The sequence below is a fragment of the Mustelus asterias genome, chromosome 23 (genome assembly GCF_964213995.1).
Source record: "Mustelus asterias chromosome 23, sMusAst1.hap1.1, whole genome shotgun sequence".
NCBI classification, from domain to species: domain Eukaryota; kingdom Metazoa; phylum Chordata; class Chondrichthyes; order Carcharhiniformes; family Triakidae; genus Mustelus; species Mustelus asterias.
The window spans coordinates 15,989,232-16,009,636 of record NC_135823.1 but is presented as its reverse complement, the minus strand read 5'-3'; the positions used below and the strand labels follow the sequence as shown (position 1 = coordinate 16,009,636).

Sequence of the window (20,405 nt, the reverse complement as noted above, 5' to 3'; positions counted from 1 at the left end):
TGGGTTACTGTAAGGAGAGGAAATGGCAGTGTGAAAGGACAGGCAGAGCAGGGTTCCCCTGTGGCTATACCCCTCCACAACAGGTATACTGAATTGGATACTGTTGTGGGAGATGCTTTACCTGGGACAAGCTGCGACAGCCGGAACTCTGATACTGAGTCTGGTTCTACAGCGCAAAAGGGTGGGAGGAAGAAGAGAGCAGTAGTGATAGGGGACTCAATGGTCAGAGGTACGGACCGGAGGTTCTGTGGTCGGGACAGAGACTCCCGCATGGTTTGTTGCGTCCCAGGTGCCAAGGTCAGCGATGTCTCTGATCGCGTGCACAGCGTTCTAAAGTGGGAAGGTGATCAGCCAGATGTCGTGGTACAAATGACGTGGGAAGGAAGAGTGAGGAGGTCCTAAAGAGTGAGTACAAAGAGCTTGGAAGGAAGTTAAAAAGCAGGACCTCGAGGGTAGTAATCTCAGGATTGCTACCTGAGCCACATGCCAGTGAGGGCAGGAGTAGGATGCTTGGGCAGATGAACATGTGGCTGAGGAACTGGTGCAGGGGGCAGGGTTTCCAATTCTTGGATCATTGGGACCTCTTCTGGGGAAGGTGGGACCTGTACAAGAGAGACGGGTTACACCTAAACTACAAGGGGACCAATATACTTGCAGGGAGATTTGCAAGTATTTGGGGAGTGTTTAAACTAGATTTGCAGGGGGATGGGAACCAGAGTGCCAGAGCAGATAGTGGAGCAGGGGTAAAAAGACAGGTTAGTTCAAGCAAAATCACAAATGGAAGGGTAGAGTGTGGTGGAAATAATCTTTTGAGGTGTGTCTATTTCAATGCCAGGAGTATCGTGGGGAAGGCAGATGAGCTGAAGGCGTGGATAGACACATGGAAATATGACATTATAGCCATTAGTGAAACTTGGCTACAGGAGGGGCAGGACTGGCAGCTCAATGTTCCAGGGTTCTAATGTTTCAGGCGGGATAGAGGCAGAGGGATAAAAGGTGGGGGGGTGGCATTGTTGGTCAGGGAAAATGTTAGAGCGGTACTCAGGCAGGATAGATTAGGGAGCTTGTCTACAGAGGCCCTATGGGTGGAGCTGAGAAACAGGAAAGGTATGACCACATTAATGGGGTTGTATTATAGACCACCCAATAGTCAGCGAGAATTGGAGGAGCAAATCAGCGGATAGCTGACAACTGCAAGAAACACAAAGTTGTGATAGTAGGGGATTTTAATTTTCCACATATAGATTGGGACTCGCATACTGTTAAAGGTTTAGACGGGGTAGAGTTTGTAAAATGTGTTCAGGAGAATTTTCTACATCAGTATATAGAGGTGCCAACTCGAGAGGATGCGATTTTGGATCTCCTATTGGGAAATGAGTTAGGGCAGGTGATGGATGTGAGTGTGAGGGAACACTTTGGATCCAGTGATCATAATGCCATTAGTTTCAACCTGATCATGGATAAGGATAGATCTGGTCCTCGGGATGAAGTTCGGAACTGGAAAAAAGCCAAATTTGATGAAATGAGAAGGGATCTGGGAAGTGTGGATTGGCACAGGCTGTTCTCTGGTAAGGATGTAAATGGAAAGTGGGAGGCCTTCAAAGGAGAAATTTTGAGAGTGCAGAGTTTGTATGTTCCTGTCAGGATTAAAGGCAAAGTAAATAGGAATAAGGAACCTTGGTTCTCGAGGGAGATTGTAACACTGGTTAAGAGGAAGAGAGAGTTGTATGAAATGTACAGGCAGCAAGGAACAGATCAGATGCTCGAGGAGTATAAAAAGTGCAAGAAGCTACTTAAGAGGGAAATCAGGAGGGCTAAAAGAAGACATGAGGTTGCTTTGGCAGACAGAGTGAAGAAAAATCCAAAGAGCTTCTATAGGTATGTTAGGAGCAAAAGGATAGTGAGGGATAAAATTGGTCCTCTTGAAGACCAGAGTGGTAGACTGTGTATGGAACCAAAAGAGATGGGGGAGATACTAAATGGTTTTTTTGCATCCGTATTTACTGAGGAAACGGGCATGGAAACGGAAATGGAAATAGGGCAAACAGGTAGGGAGGTCATGGAACCTTTACAGATTAAAGGGGAGGAGGTGCTCGCTGTCTTGAGGCAAATCAGAGTGGATAAATCCCCAGGACCGGACAAGGTATTCCCACGGACCTTGAGGGAAGCTAGTGTTGAACTTGCAGGGGCCCTGGCAGACATATTTAAAATGTCAGTATTCACGGGGGAGGTGCAGGATGATTGGAGGGTGGCTCATGTTGTTCTGTTGTTTAAAAAAGGTTCCAAAAGAAATCCGGGAAATTATAGGCCAGTAAGTTTGATGTTGGTGGTGGGCAAGTTATTGGAAGGTGTGATAAGGGATAGGATCTACAAATATTTGGATAGACAGGGACTAATTAGGGAGAGTCAACATGGCTTTGTGCGTGGTAGGTCATGTTTGACCAATCTATTAGAGTTTTTCGAGGAGGTTACCAGGAAAGTGGATGAAGGGAAGGCGGTGGATGTTGTCTACTTGGATTTCAGCAAGGCCTTTGACAAGGTCCCTCATGGGAAGTTAGTTAGGAAGGTTCAGTCGCTAGGTATACATGGGGAGGTAGTAAATCGGATTAGACACTGGCTCAATGGAAGAAGCCAGAGAGTGGTTGTGGAGGATTGCTTCTCTGAGTGGAGGCCTGTGACTAGTGGTGTGCCGCAGGGATCGGTGTTGGGTCCATTGTTGTTTGTCATCTATATCAATGATCTGGATGATAATGTGGTCAATTGGATCAGCAAGTTTGCTGATGATACAAAGATTGGAGGTGTAGTGGACAGTGAGGAAGGTTTTCAAAGCTTGCAGAGGGATTTGGACCAACTACAAAAATGGGCTGAAAAATGGCAAATGGAATTTAACGCAGACAAGTGTGAGATATTGCACTTTGGAAGGACAAACCAAAGTAGAACGTACAGGGTAAATGGTAGGGCTCTGAAGAGTGCAGTTGAACAGAGGGATCTGGGAATACAGGTACAGAATTCCCTAAAAGTGACGTCACAGGTGGATAGGGTCGTAAAAAGTGCCTTTGGTACATTGGCCTTTATAAATCGGAGTATCGAGTATAAAAGTTGGAGTGTTATGGTAAGGTTATATAAGGCCGAATTTGGAGTATTGTGTACAGTTTTGGTCACCTAGTTACAGGAAGGATGTAAATAAGGTTGAAAGAGTGCAGAGAAGGTTCACAAGGATGTTGCCGGGACTTGAGAAGCTGAGTTACAGAGAGAGATTGAATAGGTTGGGACTTTATTCCCTGGAGCGTAGAAGATTGAGGGGAGATTTGATAGAGGTGTATAAGATTTTGATGGGTATAGATAGAATGAATGCAAGCAGGCTTTTTCCGCTGAGGCTAGGGGAGAAAAAAAACCAGAGGACATGGGTTAAGGGTGAAAGTAGAAAAGTTTAAAGGGAATATTAGGGGGGGCTTCTTCACGCAGAGAGTGGTGGGAGTGTGGAATGAGCTGCCGGATAAAGTGGTAAATGCTTTTAACATTTAAGAAAAACTTGGACGGGTTCATGGATGAGAGGGGTGTGGAGGGATATGGTCCAAGTGCAGGTCAGTGGGACTAGGCAAAAAATGGTTCGGCACAGACAAGAAGGGCCAAAAGGCCTGTTTCTGAGCTGTAATTTTCTATGGTTCTAATTCTGATTGTGCTTTCAAAATTGGTTGATTATTAAAACCAAATAATTGTTTGTTATTGTAGTGTTTCCTTTTGAATGAAAATTCAAATTATGTAAGGCAGTTGTATCAAGACCTGTAAGAATCACAACTATCATTGCTGAAAAAGAGACATGGAAGGGCTGTTGCCACGGAGACTGCACCATGGTGACTGATGGTTATTGTTTGAAATTTAAACCAGGCATCTTGACCCTGATTGGTCAAGGCACTGTCCTGAGGAATGAGCCAGCTAATGGCTGTCATATGTTTTGTTTAACTGAAACAGATGCAATGTGTGTACATGTTCTTTCTGTCTGCTGAGAACAGGGTCCTTCCTGTATTAATGTATGTAGCCTACAGTACATCAAATGCACCGCACTGAGCCTGACTGAATCTTCAATTGGTTGTCAGCATAATTCTTAACACACTGAGGATTATTCTGCAAATGTCAACTTACGGAATTACACCTAATGTTGAATACTGTTTTTTCAGTTTTGCAAGCACAGGCCAGTTGGGTAGGTTCTGTCGCTTGCCCATTGTGAACAGTAAAACTATAAATTTAATACAATATTTATATCTCTCCTATACCAGATAAACATACTTGTCAATAAATTAATCCCTGTTCTTATACTCTTATTCTTGCACTTCTTGTCACCATCACCGATTTGAAATGTTTGATTTCTCAGCTCGGAGAAAAGATACTCACCAACCAATCACTCTCATGTTTCTAGCTGATGTCATTGAGTTAATTTCAACTGTGTATATGCTGTTCTACACGAGCTTGCAATGAGAGGAAATAAATGATTGCATGGTCATGGAGACTAAACCTAATTTAGAGGTGAAAATAGATCAATCTGTTGGACAACCTTAACCTTTCCTGTGAGAATAAGGTGGCATAGTCTGAAGGCATAGTTTTCTTGTGCCAAGCTCAGAAACCATCTGTGGTAGTGGTGTATTACAGATCACTGAGTCTTAAGTTGTTGTAGCAAACATGCACTTTCACACGCATGTTGTAGTCTGGTGCTATGGATAGCAATGATAAAGGCTCCAACTTTCTTTCTGTCACATGGCTGACCAGGAATCTCTCCCACTCTTACTGGCTGTCATTGGTGTGTGTTAGAAGCATTTGCAGGTTAATAATAAACTGGCCACGTTGCTTCCTTGATCATTAAGTTTTGGAATGGGAGTTGAAGCCACTCCTAAAGGCAAGAACAATACTTACAGCACCCCACAAGACTTAAATCATTAGTAACCAATGATTTGAGTATTCGCCATTGTATCCAATTGGAGAAAAGTGAATAAGCTAAAGAAATTTTTCAGGTATCGTGAAATGAGGCTTAATACTGTCTCCAGGCTAATAGTTTTGATGTATAAAAATATATATACTTTATAAAATATATTCTATATTTTTATAAAAATAAAGTCTTAAAGCGCATCAAGGTAGATAAATCCCCAGGACCTGATGAAGTATATCCCAGGACATTGTGGGAGGCTAGGGAGGAAATTGCGGGTCCCCTAGTTGAGATATTTGATTTATCGATAATCACGGGTGAGGTGCCTGAAGATTGGAGAGTGGCAAATGTTGTGCCTTTGTTTAAAAAGGGTTGCAGGGAAAAGACTGGGAACTACAGACCAGTGAGCCTCACATCTGTGGTGGGTAAGTTGTTGGAAGGTATTTTGAGAGACAGGATCTACAGGCATTTAGAGACGCAAGGACTGATTAGGGACAGTCAGCATGACTTTGTGAGTGGAAAATCATGTCTCACAAATTTGATTGAGTTTTTTGAAGGGGCAACCAAGAAGGTAGATGAGGGCAGTGCAATTGATGTTGTCTACTGGACTTTAGCAAAGCCTTTGACAAGGTACCACATGGTAGGTTGTTGCATAAGGTTAAATCTCAGAGGGGTCTAGGGTGAGGTATCTAAATGGATACAAAATTGGCTTCTGAGAGTGGTTGTAGAGAATTGTTTTTCAAACTGGAGGCCTTTGATCAGCGGTGTGCCTCGGGGATCAGTGCTGGGTCCACTGTTATTTGTCATTTATATTAATGATTTGGATGAGAATTAAGGAGGCATGGTTAGTAAGTTTGCAGATGATACCAAGATTGGTGGCATAGTGGACAGTGAAGAAAGCTATCTCCGATTGCAACGGGATCTTGATCAATTAGGCCAGTGGGCTGAAGAATGGCAGATGGAGTTTAATTTAGATAAATGCGAGGTGATGCATTTTGGTAGATTGAATCAGGGCAGGACTTGCTCAGATAATGATAGAGCGTTGGGGAGAATTACAGAACAAAGAGATCAAGGGGTACATGTTCATAGCTCCTTGAAAGTGGAGTCACAGGTGGACAGTGATGAAGAAGGCATTCAGCATGCTTAGTTTCATTGGTCAGAACATTGAATACAGGAGTTGGGATGTCTTGTTGAAGTTGTTCAAGACATTGGTAAGGCCACACTTGGAATACTGTGTACAGTTCTGGTCACCCTATTATAGAAAGGATATTATTAAACTAGAAAGAGTGCAGAAGAGATTTACTAGGATGTTACCGGGACTTGATAATTTGAGTTATAAGGAGAGGCTGGATAGACTGGGACTTTTTTCTCTGGAGCGTAGAAGGCTGAGGGGTGATCTTGTCGAGGTCTATAAAATAATGAAGGGCACAGATCAGCTAGAGAGTCAATATCTTTTCCCAAAGGTAGGGGAGTCTAAAACTAGAGAGCATAGGTTTAAGATGAGAGGGGAGAGATACAAAAGTGTCCAGAGGGGCAATTTTTTCACACGCAGGGTGGTGAGTGTCTGGAACAAGCTGCCAGAGGTAGTAGTAGAGGTGGGTACAATTTTGTTCTTTAAAAAGCGTTTAGATAGTTACATGGGTAAGTTGGCATGGAGGGATATGGGCCTAATGTGGGCAATTGGGATTAGTTTAGGGCTTGAAAAAAAAAAGGGCGGCATGGATAAGTTGGGCCGAAGGTCTGTTTCCATGCTGAAAATCTCTATGACTCTAAGTGTCTTTGAGACATTCCATTCTGTTTCTGCTAAATTAATGCTGGTTGTTGTTGTATGTCAAGTCCTGTTCACACGTTCCATCCCGGGGGTTCTCAGCCCCTCGAAACCGGGGCCATTTGAACATCCCCCAGTCACAGTCACTCCAACATCCAGTGGCTGAGTCTTCGGCTGCCGAGGCCCCTAATTGTGCCTGTTTAAGGTTTCATCGGCACAGGACACTTCAATTGTGTCACTTAACCCATATCTAATTGCAATGAGCCGAGGTTGCTGATATCTAATGGTGTGTGTGTATGTGGTTATTCTCTTGCAGGTATAAGGATGAAGCTGACAGTCCGAATGAAGAGAATGCAAAGCCCAAAGTGCTGTACAGTGTGGAGTTCACCTTTGATGCTGATGCACGCGTTGCTATAACAATCTACTGCCAGGCAACAGAGGAATTTCAGAGTGGTATGGCAGTGTAAGTTAATAACTTTCTCATATTCAAATATCAATCAAACATCTACAATCATACTGTACTAACATTTTAAATATGAAAAGCTATTTCAAGGTGTGTAGGATATGAGTTAATGATATTCGATTTTTCAAAGTTTACATTAAATCGAGTCGGCACAATCCTATGCTTTACATTTATATATCACTTTGACATAGAAAAATACCCCAGAGATGTAATTGGATAAAGAAATAGTTGCGGAAATCAGTATTAAAAAGGGCGACTAGAAACTTGGTCAGAGAGCTGGGATTTAAGGGGTATCTTCTTAATGATGAAAAGAGACATGAAAGGCAGAGGATTTAAGGTAAGAATTGTAAAGCTTTGGACTAGACCAGTGATATTCACTGCAAAAATAGTGAGGGACAATATAAAAAGTGATTTTAGTTTCATTGTGATTAATTTCATCAAATCGGTACCTTGGTATGTAGGATACAATTAAATATAAAGCATAAACGCATCAGTAACTACACAATGCACCAAGTGTAATCTAACCAAGGATTGATGTATGCTGAGTGTTACTTATACACTGCACCTTTGTCTTCTGTTGGTTCTAGGAATTAATTTTATAAACTTTGGACGACAAGTAATAATCTTTACAATACATTCAACTCCTATCATTTGTGACCCCCCCCCCACATTGCAAATTTGTTTACTTCTGTGAACGTAGTTGTAGGTGTAATCATGGTTTATGGTCCCAAAACTTCACTCATTTGCAATTTAAAATGTTGAATTCTTATCTTTCCCACATTGTTCTCACCTGAGAGAGTGCGAATGCATCAAATCTGCTCATGCGCAAGTTCACCATTCACGATCTCACAATTGGTGGGAATGGAACCCCTGTGAATGGATTTACTGTATTTATGTTAACTGAGTTAGACGTGTGAAATTCTATTGATGGTTCGTGAAGGCTCTTCTGATTGCACTCATTTTCTAAGTTGGACAAGCACTTGATTTTTAAAGTTTCTTCAAATTAAAGTTGTTTACTAAGAAGCTGGGAAGTGTACACCAATTGACCCATTACAGTTAATGGTTTGATACTTTTTAAAGCCATTTTCAGTGATATTAAATCAGTTGCTTGCAGGTGGAGGATTGGACACTTGTTAAAAGTGTTCATTTTTGGCCATTTAAAACATGCATATTAATAAAATATTAATAATAACATCAGGTTAGCAGTCTCCAATAAACCGGGGAGTGCTTTTAACGAAAAGGAAATTCTAAGTTGCAACCCAATCCCGACCCTTCCACTCACCGTTCCTCTTCCCAACTCACCATCCCATAGGAATATAGGATTTGGGAGCTGGAATGAGCTATTCGGTCATTCAGTCAGATCATGGCTGATATAGTTTGGGCCTCAACTCCACTTTGCCTTATGTGTCCCCCCCCCCCCCCCCAATAACCCTTGACTCCCTTGTCAATCAAAAATCTGTCTAATACTGCCTTGAATAAATTCAATGACCCAGTCTACACTGCTTTCTAGGGAAGAGAATTTAATGATCCTTCGAGAGGAAAAGATTCTTCTCCTCTGTCTTAAATGGTAGACCTTTTTATTCTTGAACTGTATCCCCTGGTTCTAGTCTCTCCCACAAGTGAAATCATCCTTCTGGTATCTACCTTATCAAATCCTCTCAGAATCTTATGTTTAAATAAGATGACCCCTCATTCCTCTAAACCACAATGGGTAGAGGCCCAATCTTCATGAGGTAAACCCCTCATCCCAGGAACGAGTTGAATGAACCTTCTCTGAACTGCTTCTAACACAACTTCATCTTTTTTCAAATAACGAGACCAAAACTGTGCATAGTATTCCAGATGTGGTCTGATCAAGACTTTCTACAGCTGCAGTTATATTCCATTCCCCTGACCATAAAGGCCAACATTCCATTTGCCTTCCAAATCATTTGCTGTACTGGTACACTAACTTTTTGTAATTCATGTACAAGGGCATCCAAATCCCTCTAATACCGAGTTCTGTAGCCTCTCTCTCCATTTAAATAATATACTGCTTTTCGATTCTTCCTGCCAAAGTGAACAAGTTCACATCCTCCAACTTCCTGACTGTATGCTGCTGCTTGTCTCTTCCCTCCCGCTCTGCAACCCTCCCTCTCCTGAATCCTTGCTCTGAATGATGGTTCGTGTGGTGCAGTGAGAGGGAGGAAGGAGGTGGGAGAGTTAAGGAAAGGGCAATGGGCCAGATGGAAGGAGAGCAGCAAGCAGGAGGATGTGAAATCTGGAGGGTCACAAGCAGCTTAGGCCATGTAGTAAATGCTACTGGGCTGGGCAAACAGAGGGAGCCGAGGGTTTGGGACTGTAAGCTGGTAGGTTTGGAGAACTTTTCAAGGACACTGGTGGGTAAGGTTATAATGGGATTTAAACAGGAAGATGAGAATCTTAAGGTCAAGTGATAGTGGATCAGGAGCTAATGTACAAGAAATACTTGGTTCTTATATTGCACTCTTGACACCATAAAATGTCCTAAGGAGTTTCACAGGGGCATCATCGAACAAACCTTCACACCAAGCTGCAGAAGGGGACAAAAGCTGAATATGCTGGAAAATCTCAGCAGGTCTAACAGCATCTGTGGAGACAGAATAGAGCCAACGTTTTGAGTCTGGATGACCCTTCGTCAGAGCAGCTTGAAACATTGGCTCTTTTCTCTCTCCTCAAATACTGTCAGACCTGCTGAGACTTTCCAGCCTTGCCTGCTTTTGTTTTAGATCCCAGCAGGCGCAGTAATTTGCAGAAGGGGATATGAGGGAGTGAAGAGGTGCTGTGTCTGAGGGAGTGAGAGGGTGCAACGTCGGAGGGATGATGGGAGGGAATGGGGGGGGTGGCAAAGTCAGAGGGAGGGAATGGGGGGGCACGTCGGAGGGAGGGAATGGAACTGGGGGCGTCGCGGTTGGAAGGGAGAGATGGGGGGGCATGTCGATGGGTGGGGGTCGCGTCGGTGGGAGGGGTGAGGGGGCGCATCGGTGGGTGGGGAGGGGTGAGGAAGTCGCGTCGGTGGGAGGGGAGGGGTGAGGGGGCGCATCGGTGGGTGGGGAGGGGTGAGGGGGTCGCGTCGGTGGGAGGGGTGAAGGGGGCGCATCGGTGGGTGGTGAGGGGGTGCGTTGGTGGGAGGGGTGAGGGGGCACATCGTGGGAGGGTGGGGGCGCATCGGTGAAGGGTGGGGGCGCGTCAGTGCGAGGGGTGGGGGCACAACGGGGGCGCGTCAGTGGGAAGGGTGGGGGCGTGATGGGGGCATGTCGGTGGGAGGGGTGGGGGCGTGATGAGGGGAGGGGAGGCATGAGGGGACGTGTTGGTGGGAGGGGAGCGTGTCGGAAGGAGCGAGGGCAGGAGGGACGGGGGCCATGTTGGAAGGAGGGGAGGCGGGCCACATTGGAAATAGGGAGGGAGGGAAAGGAGGGGGGGGGGGGCTTGTCCAAGGGAGTGAAGAGGGGACTGTATGCGAGGGAGTGACTTTGCAAAGAGGTGAGATGTTATCACCCTAGAGCCAAGATTTAGTCCAAACTGGGGTATAAGTACTATTAGAATCATTGAACCCCAACATTTCAGAAGGAGGCCATTCAGCCCATTGAGTCTGTACCAACTACATCCCACCCAGGCCCTAACCCATAGCCCCACATATTTACCCTGCTGATCCTCCTTGCATTAGGGTCAATTTATCATGGCCAATCAACCTAATCTGCGCATCTTTGGAGTGTGGGAGGAAACCGGAGCACCCGGAGGAAACTCACGCAGGCACAGAGAGAAAGTGCAAACTCCACACAGATAGTGGCCCGTGACTGCAATTGAACCTGGGTCCGATTATTGTCTCCAATACTGGGACTGAGTGAATGGACGTTCCCAGGAAATGCGAAGATTGATGATCTCTGATCTGCTATCCTGTGAATTTTCATGTTCAGTATTCTGAATTCCCTCTGTCTGTTTGCATGCCCATTTCGCACTCAAGACCATTATTTTTATCTCTACCCAATCTCCTACCGTCATTCAGTTTAACTACTATCCATTTGTCAACTTGTCCCTTTGAGAGTAAACATTGACTGCGATACAAGGGAAACTTGCTGCACCTGAAACCCCAGCTCAACATCTCTGAGCCAAACTTGCTCAATCTTTTATTCATGTGTTGGACATGGACATCGCTGGCTGGCCAGCATTTATTGCCCATCCATGATTGTCCTTGGAGGACAGTTGAGAGCCAACCACATTGCTGTGGCTCTGGAGTCACATAAAGGCCAGACTAGGTAAGTAGATTTCCTTCCCTAAAATACATTATTGAACCAGATGGGTTTTTCCGACAATCGACAATGGTTTCATGGTCATCAGTAGATTATTAATTCCAGATATTTTTTATTGAATTCAAATTCCACCATCTGCTGTGGTGGGATTGTCTATATATGCTGTGAATGTGAACCTATCTTTCCACTCACCTGATGAAGGAGCAGCTCTCCGAAAGCTTATAATTCCAAATAAACCTGATGGACTTTAACCTGGTGTTGTGAGACTTCTTACTATTATTTAAGTAGACAGTGTTTGTTGATGACTCGCACCCAAGTTACAACTGCTAAATTCAGCTTTCTGCTACAGTAAATTAACGTTTAGTATGGCAACCATTTTCAATTGTTTGATAGTTAACTGTTTGTGACGGTTCCTTGGTAACTAGGTATCCAAACTAGCTTACAGCTTGTTTTTCAGTTTCAAGTTTTAAATCAGCTTCTCAATGTCAACCTCAATTACTGCTTGAGAAATACTTAGCAGAGCGATCTCATTAACACAAAATTCCTAATTTAACACTCAATTATGGAGCATTCTGTTCCCCGATCACTGTGCTTCACACTCTTTGGTTGCTTACATTCACCAGTAACGTTAAGTTATGCAAAACTCGTGCTGAGGGAATTGTTTACAATCTATTGAAGTTAATTTGATGTGTCTAAGATTTAATCTCATTCTGTACTTGTTTTTATGAATTCAGTTGGAAGTTTACTGAGAGAGGCAAGGGAGGAAATTGCTGGGGCCTTGAGAGAAATCTTTGTATCCTCACTGGCTACAGGGGAGGTCATGATGTGGAGATGCCGGCGTTGGACTGGGGTAAACACAGTAAGAAGTTTAACAACACCAGGTTAAAGTCCAACAGGTTTATTTGGTAGCAAAAGCCACACAAGCTTTCGGAGCTCTTAGCCCCTTCTTCAGGTGAGTGGGAATTCTGTTCACAAACAGAGCTTATAAAGACACAGACTCAATTTACATGAATAATGGTTGGAATGCAAATACTTACAACTAATCAAGTCTTTAAGAAACGAAACAATGTGAGTGGAGAGAGCATCAAGACAGGGTAAAAAGATGTGTATTGTCTCCAGACAAGACAGCCAGTGAAACTCTGCAGGTCCACGCAACTGTGGGAGTTACAAATAGCGTGACATGAACCCAATATCCCGGTTGAGGCCGTCCTCGTGTGTGCGGAACTTGGCTATCAGTTTCTGCTCAGCGACTCTGCGCTGTCGTGTGTCGCGAAGGCCGCCTTGGAGAACGCTTACCCGAATGCCCGTGACCGCTGAAGTGTTCCCCAACAGGAAGAGAACAGTCTTGCCTGGTGATTGTCGAGGGGAGGTCCCAGAGGATTGGAGAATAGCCAATGTTGTTTCTTTGTTTAAGAAGGGAAGCAAGAATATTCCAGGTAATTACAGGCCCATGAGCCTTACATCAGTGGTAGGGAAATTATTGGAGAGGATTCTTCAAGACAGGATTTATTCCCACTTGGAAATAAGTGGATGTATTAGTGAGAGGCAACATGGTTTTGTGAAGGGGAGGTCGTGTCTCACTAACTTGATTGAGTTTTTCGAGGAAGTGACGAAGATGATTGATGAGGGTAGGGCAGTGGCTGTTGTCTACATGGACTTCAGTCAGGCCTTTGACAAGGTCTCTCATGGCAGACTGGTGCAGAAGGTGAAGTCGCATGGGATCAGAGGTGAGCTGGCAAGGTGGATATAAAACTGGTTCAGTCAAAGAAGACAGAGGGTAGCAGTGGAAGGGTGCGTTTCTAAATGGAGGGCTGTGACAAGTGGTGTTCTCAGGGATCAGTGCTGGGACCTTTGCTGTTTGTAATATATATAAATGATTTGGAGGAAAATGTAACTGGTTTGATTAGTAAGTTTGCGGACGACACAAAGGTTGGTGGATTTGCGGATAGTGATGAGGACCATCAGAGGATACAGCAGGATATAGATCGGTTGGAGACTTGGGTGGAGAGATGGCAAATGGAGTTTAATCCGGACAAATGTGATGCAATGCATTTTGGAAGGTCTAATACATATAGGAAATATACAGTAAATGGCAGAACCCTTAGGAGTATTGATACGCAAAGGGATCTGGGTGTACAGGTACACAGGTCACTGAAAGTGGCAACACAGATAGAGAAGGTAGTCAAGAAGGCATACGGCATGCTTGCCTTCATTGGCTGGGGTGTTGAGTTTAAAAATTGGCAAGTCATGTTGCAGCTTTATAGAACCTTAGTGAGGCTGCACTTGGAATATAGTGTTCAATTCTGGTCGCCACACTACCAGAAAGATGTGGAGGCTTTGGAAAGGGTACAAAAAAGATTTATCAGGATGCTGCCTGGTATGGAGGGCATTAGCTATGAAGAGAGGTTGGAAAAACTTGGTTTGTTCTCATTGGAACGACGGAGGTTGAGGAGCGACCTGATAGAAGTCTACAAGATTATGAGAGGCATGGACAGAGTGGATAGTCAGAAGCTTTTTCTCAGGGTGGGAAGAGTCAATTACTAGGGGGCATAGGTTTAAGGTGCGAGGGTCAAGGTTTAAAGGAGATGTACGAGGCAGATTTCTTTACACAGAGGGTGGTGGGTGCCTGGAACTCGCTGCTGGGGGAGGTAGTGGAAGTGGATATGGTAGTGACTTTTAAGGAGCATCTTGACAAATACATGAATAGGATGGGAATAGAAGGATATGGTCCCCGGAAGGGTAGGGGCTTTTAGTTAAGTCGGGCAGCATGGTGGGTGCAGGCTTGGAGGGCTGAAGGGCCTGTTCCTGTGCTGTAATTTTCTTAGTTCTTTCCATTGCAATTGTATTGCAAGGTCGAGTAAGCAATTACTTTGAACTAAACCTATAATCTGAATTAGAATCTAGCTCCCATGTTTGATTTGATTTATTATTGTCACATGTATTAGTATACAGTGAAAGTATTGTTTCTTGCATGCTGTGCAGACAAAGCATACCGTTCATAGAGAAGGAAAAGAGAAAGTGCAGAATGTAGTGTTCTAGTCATAGCTAGGGTGTAGAGACAAATCAACTTAATGAGAGGTAGGTCCATTCAAAAGTCTGATGGCAGCAGGGAAGAAGCTGTTCTTGAGTCGATTGGTATGTGACCTCAGACTTTTGCATCTTTTTCCCGATGGGAGAAGGTGGAAGAGTGTGTGTCCGGGGTGCATGGGGTCCTCAATTATGCCGGCTGCTTTGCCGAGGCAGCCGGAATTGTAGACAGAGTCAATGGATGGGAGGCTGGTTTGAGTGATGGACTGGGCTTTATTTGCTCAGTTTGACTTTTGCTTTGGGGTATGGAGAATAAATATTTTCTGAGATACAAGGGAAATTTGAGAAAGTTGGGTTCGTTCCTGTTGAAAGGAACTGATGGTGAAATAAATTGCTGAGGGCTTGTGTTTTTATATTTATCATTCATTAACCTGTAATTTTCATAACCTTAATTTGTCTTTATCATAGGTTATTGAATAATGGTAGATTTCAATGCCTCAAAGTCCATTTGGGGGCAGTATGGAAAGTTTATATGTATGTTCCTGTTAATTTGCATATGCTATTTTGCTGGCAATAACAGATCTTGATGTTCTAAGTTTGGATTTATCAATCAATGAGGTAGCAGTTCCAATATCAACCATTTCTATGCTACCAAAAAATTCGGATGGGCAGAAAAAGAATAAGGAACATAAGCACACCATTGCCTGCACTTTGAAATGAGATTGTGACATTTTATTGTGACATTTCAACAGACTTTCTCAACTGTGCTTGAATTTACTTTCTTTCTTTGGTCTAACAAATTGTGTGAAACACTTGCTTCAATTTTGTCCAGTCTCAGAACCCTTGCTGTTTTTGAGTTTCATTTACTTAAAGCTTTGTGGGCTTCCATCTTGGATCCTGATGAGAACTTAAATGAAGTCTCAATATCATGGGACCGTTTAAAAAGGAAACCATTGTGAAGAGTTACGATAAACTTAATTGTTTTGTGTACCCTACTACAGTTGATCTTTTTGAATATTTTAACATCGATACAGGAACAAGCTATTCAGTCCCTCAAACATTTTCCATCATCCAGTCAGATTATGGACGATTTGTACTGCAACTTCATTGTTCTACTTTTGGTTCCACAAACCTTCAAAATTCATCCATTTCCTTATTGAAAGCACCAGTGAATCCACTGCAGCATTTGCAGTCTTTGGGGATAGCATGCTAGATTTCCACTGTGTGTAACAAAATGTGCCTCCTAACTGGCCCTGCTCTGATTTTAAGATTGCACTTCAGCAGAGGAAATATTTTCTTTGTCTATTAAATCTTTAGCTTGTTTTAAATCCCTTAGTTGAATCACCCATTAACTGTCTTACCTTGAGGGAATACAAGTAAATTTAAATAACTTTTCAAAATTTAACTGTTAAAGCGTCAGTAGAATTCTGGTGAATCCCCTTCAGGGTCACTCTACCCTTCCTAAGGTATGTGTCCAGAAATGTACAGTACTTCAGATAAAGCCTAACCAGGCTCTGTATGACTGAAGCATAACTTCCTCCCCTTTGTATTCCAAAGAGGGCATCCCCAAAGTGTTTCTGCTGTCCTCCTAGGAGTTTCCTGCTGCGACCGAGTTGCATTGGGACAGTTGTTTCAGGCATATGAACAATGTGTCCTACCCAGCGGTTATGTTTAGATACTGGGCATGCTGGCTTGGGAGAGAACCCTGCTGTTGGACTACTTTTCCTGTCACCAGATTTGGAGGAACTTGCTGATGATACTTCCTCAGTACTTTGAGGTGCCTGCTGTAAGTTGTCTAAGTCTCCAAAGCATATGGGAGGGTAGAGATCACTGCTGCCTCGTAAACCATGACTTTAGTCTTGGATTTGTGATCCTACTCAAATATCAGTTGACCAAAGGCTGAGCTGTCGCATCGGAGATGATGGATGATGAAGTTCGTCGTCTTTATTTGCTTTCATTGACAGAAGGCTGCCAAGATACTGAAAATGGTCCAACTATAATCCGTTATACAAAGCCTAGTTAGACCCTGAGTATTGTGAGTAGTTCTGGGCATCACATTTTGAGAAGGACAAATTGGCCATGCGCAGAGTGGAGAGGGTTAAATTGCAAGAAGCAATTACACAAATTGGGATTATATTCCCTCAAATTTAGAAGGTTAAGGGGTGATTTGATTGAAGTTTTCAAGATTGTATAAGGAAACAGATAGGGGAAATAGAAACTATTTCTGCTGGTCAGGGAGTCTAGGACTAGGCCAAAAATTACAGCTAGACCTTTCAGGAGTGAAATTAGTACATATTTCTGTTGACAAAGGATGTTCGAAAGCTTGAAACTCCTCCTCAAATGGCAATTGTTGCTGATCAATTGTTAATTTTAAACCCGGGATTGATGGATTTTTGTTATCCAAAAGTATTAAGGGATGTGGGGATAAAGGTGGATATTTGGAGTTGAATCAAAGATCAGCGATGATCTCATTGAATAGCAGAACAGATTGCTTACTTGTGGTCTTAAATTCCTACTGCAGTCAATTTATTTCTCCTCTCATGTTTGCCTTTTGTCTAAATTGCTAACTTTGCTCTCCTCTCTGAGAAACCCAAGATCAAATTCAATCACAAGCTGTTCCCTTACTGTCAGTTAGTTAGTTAATTAATTAATTCTGACTTGTTTCTTATTGGCATGGAAAGAGGCTGGGATGTCCCAGAAAGTGTGGGATGAGGATGGCATGTCTTGGAGTGGGGAAAGAGGGTAGGGAGAAGGACTGGATAGGAAATGGGATGAGAATGATCTGAGAGCAATAAATGGAACTGGATAGGGATGGCATGAGAGGAATGGCATGCGTAGAATGGAATGGCATGAGATGAGGGTTTGCAGAAGTTCTGCTATAATAAAGACAATAATTTCAGTCCAAATGTTTTGTGGGTCCCTGCAAGTTGTTCCATAAATCTGTCAAGAATGCATTCTAGAAATTTGTGGCTGTTCTATTTCAGGCAATCTAGGTAGAAGTTAAAATCTCCCATTACAGCCACAGTACAGCTGAACTTTCCTTCACTGATCTCCGTACAACCCTCTAGTATCTAGTGCATTGCCACTGTCAAAATGTCTATAGCGAGCTCCTGCCAGAGTCTTTACTGTTCCTTTGTTCAAGTCAACTGCTGAATACTCATTCCTAAACTACTACTTTTGGCTAATTGGATTTTTTGTTAATCTGAATGAGATAGTGGCATTGTGGTATTGTCACTGTTTAAAATTTTAAACTTTATTTATTAGTGTCACAGGTAGGCTTACATTAACACTGCAATGAAGTTAATGTGAAAATTCCCTAGTTGCCACACTCCGGCACCTATTCGGGTACACCGAGGGAGAATTTAGCATGGCCAATGCACCTAACCAGCACATCTTTCGGACTGTGGGAGGAAACCAGAGCACCCGGAGGAAGTCCACGCAGACACGGGGAGAATGTGCAGACTCCGCACAGACAGCGACCCAAACCGGGAATTGCACCCGGGTTGCTGACAGCAGTGCTCACCACTCTGCCACTGTGAGACCCAGGGTGATGCTCTGGGGACCTGGGTTCACGTCCCACCATGACAAATAATGAAATTTGAATTTAATAACTATCTGGAATTAAGAAGTGTAATGATGACTGTGAAACCATTGCTGATTGTTGTAAAATCCCATCTGGTTCACCCATGTCCTTTAGGGGAGGAAATCTGTCCTACTTGTGACTCCAGATCCATGACAACTACCCTCTGAAATGGCGCAAGCCACTCAGTTCAAGGACAATTAGGGATGGATAATAAATGCTGGCCCAGCCAGTGACATCCACATCCCTTTAATATTTGGTTTCCAATCATGCCCAGCTTATAACCAGGTCTCTGTAATGGTTGCTACATCACCTCCTTTGCACTAAATTTGTGCTTGTAACTCATTTGTTTTATTTCTTATCGTAACTCCATTTGTGTCCAAAACCCATGGGATACTGTGCTTATGCCTTAATGTTTTTCTCCCATTTTTTATTATTACATTTTTTTTGTTGCAGAATTTTGCTATTTTGTTATTTCCTGTAACTCTCTGCTTGAGCACTGTATGCTCTGCCCATTGCATTTATTCCCTTTTTCTTGTCTTTAGGTTGCTGTGGTTATTTCTAGGTGGCCTCTTTCTTTCTAACCCATGTCCCATTTTGTTGGTTTAAAGTCCTTTCTGTATCTAACTTATTATTTCCAATAGAAACTTGATCCCAGTGATAACACTACTGATTGGATGAAGCAATCAGGAGCAATAATTGAAAGAGATGGTTTGCAAGACTCTTAAACTGGAAGAAGTGGGTAGAGAGGCAGAGGAGTGCAAAGGGAATGGGGAGGGGAGGGTGGGCGGTGTGGTGTCTAAGCCGGTGGTTATCAACTAGTGTGCTGCGGCACACTGGATAAAAGCAAATTAACGCGGATGCTGGAATCTGAAACCAGCTTTGACAAAGGCTCATCTGGACTCGAAACATCAGCTTTTTTTTCTCTCCTTACAGATGCTGCCAGACCTGCTGAGATTTGCCAGCATTTTCTCTTTCGGTGTCCCGGCAGGCTGTTGTGCTCTGAAAAACCCCCAAGTGTGCCATGAAAAAACTGATTTCAAATTCATGTAGTTAAACTAAAACACAGCTTCGTCCTCAGCTGTGTGGTCGGCATCTCCAAGACCCAATGAACCTCAGGCCTCCTGCAAACGCTCCGGCTGGGAAAGAGCTGCACATGCACGGTTTAGACTCTTTACATTGGCCAGGCCCATGCGCACTGACCAATGGGATTTGGAGCTGAAGACAAAAGTCCCCATGCGTCCGCACGAAAAGCAAAAACTCAATAACTCTAGAACCAGAGGACACAGTCTCAGGATACGTGGTCACCCATTTAGGATTGAGCTAAGGAAAAGTTTCTTCACACAAAGGATAGTGATTGATCAGCCATGATCATATTGAATGGCGGAGAAGGCTCAAAGGCCAAATGGCCTCCTCCTGTTCCTCATTTCTGTTTCTATCACTTCTATTTGCAGAATGCTACTTATCTAATGTCAGCCCCTGCAAATAGATTTGCAAGTTTATATTGTTTTGGGGTTTGGGTGGCCCTGAAAGATGATCCCAGCTCAAGGATGTTCAATACTGACAGTACACAGCTACGTCCATCTGGCATTGTGCTTTTCAAACTTGGATGTCTCCCAGTTGCTGTCTGGGGACAGAAAGGATACTCACCAGCAGGAACTCCTGTTGAACTGAATGTTACCTTTTTTTATTCAATGCTGTTTTGCGCAAACATGGGATATTGCTTATGCTCAAAATTTCAGTATACAGTATGAATTTAGTCGGTGATAAAACTGGATATCCGTATCTTTGGGTTATTAGATAGGAGAAAGCTGTTATTATGTTTTTTATAGCTGTGCTTTTTTGTTTATTTTAGATATACATCAAAGCACACTTGCATGCATTCTGAGACCATCCATTACAAGCGAGGAGTGAGCCAGCAGTTCTCGCTTCCTTCTTTTAAGATTGACTTCTCTGAATGGAAGGAAGATGAGGTAAGTACTCCTTTTTGTTTATCTTGCTTCTTAATCAGGATTTCCTTTTTTTCTCTCTCTTTCCCCTCCCCCCCTTTTTTCTCTCTCTCCCCCCCCCCCCTTTTTTATCTCTCTTCTTTCCCCCCCCCCCCCCCCCCCCCCCCCCCCCCCGAGTTCTGTTTCATGCCTCACTTCATGCAAACATACTTCACGTGTGAGTCAGGGCTGAGAATGGTGTGAGCTGCTCTGCATCGACTACAAGTCTGTCATCACTCAGTCAGTGATCCACAATCGGTCATTCACCTCCTCAAGGGCAATTATGGTTTGAATTTAGGACTGGGTTTGTCTGTGATGCTCGCATCCCACAAACGAATGTTTAAAAGAGGAATCAATTTCCCAGTGATGGGTGAAGAATCGCAGGACACAGTT

The 20,405-nt window shown here is 43.5% G+C and overlaps 1 protein-coding gene across 6 annotated transcripts in view; it reads left to right on the top strand.

Moving 5' to 3' along the window:
• Positions 1-20,405, top strand: part of LOC144510533 (E3 ubiquitin-protein ligase MGRN1-like) — a 155,395-nt gene that overhangs the window by 50,812 nt on the left and 84,178 nt on the right. For all 6 annotated transcript variants that reach the window (XR_013500643.1, XM_078240045.1, XM_078240046.1 and 3 more), the window contains exons 4-5: positions 7,003-7,149; positions 19,880-19,997. Coding sequence is in view for 5 of the 6 variants with exons in the window: in XM_078240045.1 (XP_078096171.1) it covers positions 7,003-7,149; positions 19,880-19,997 (265 nt within the window). In the remaining variant the exon portion in view is untranslated. The remainder of the gene's footprint in view (positions 1-7,002; positions 7,150-19,879; positions 19,998-20,405) is intronic.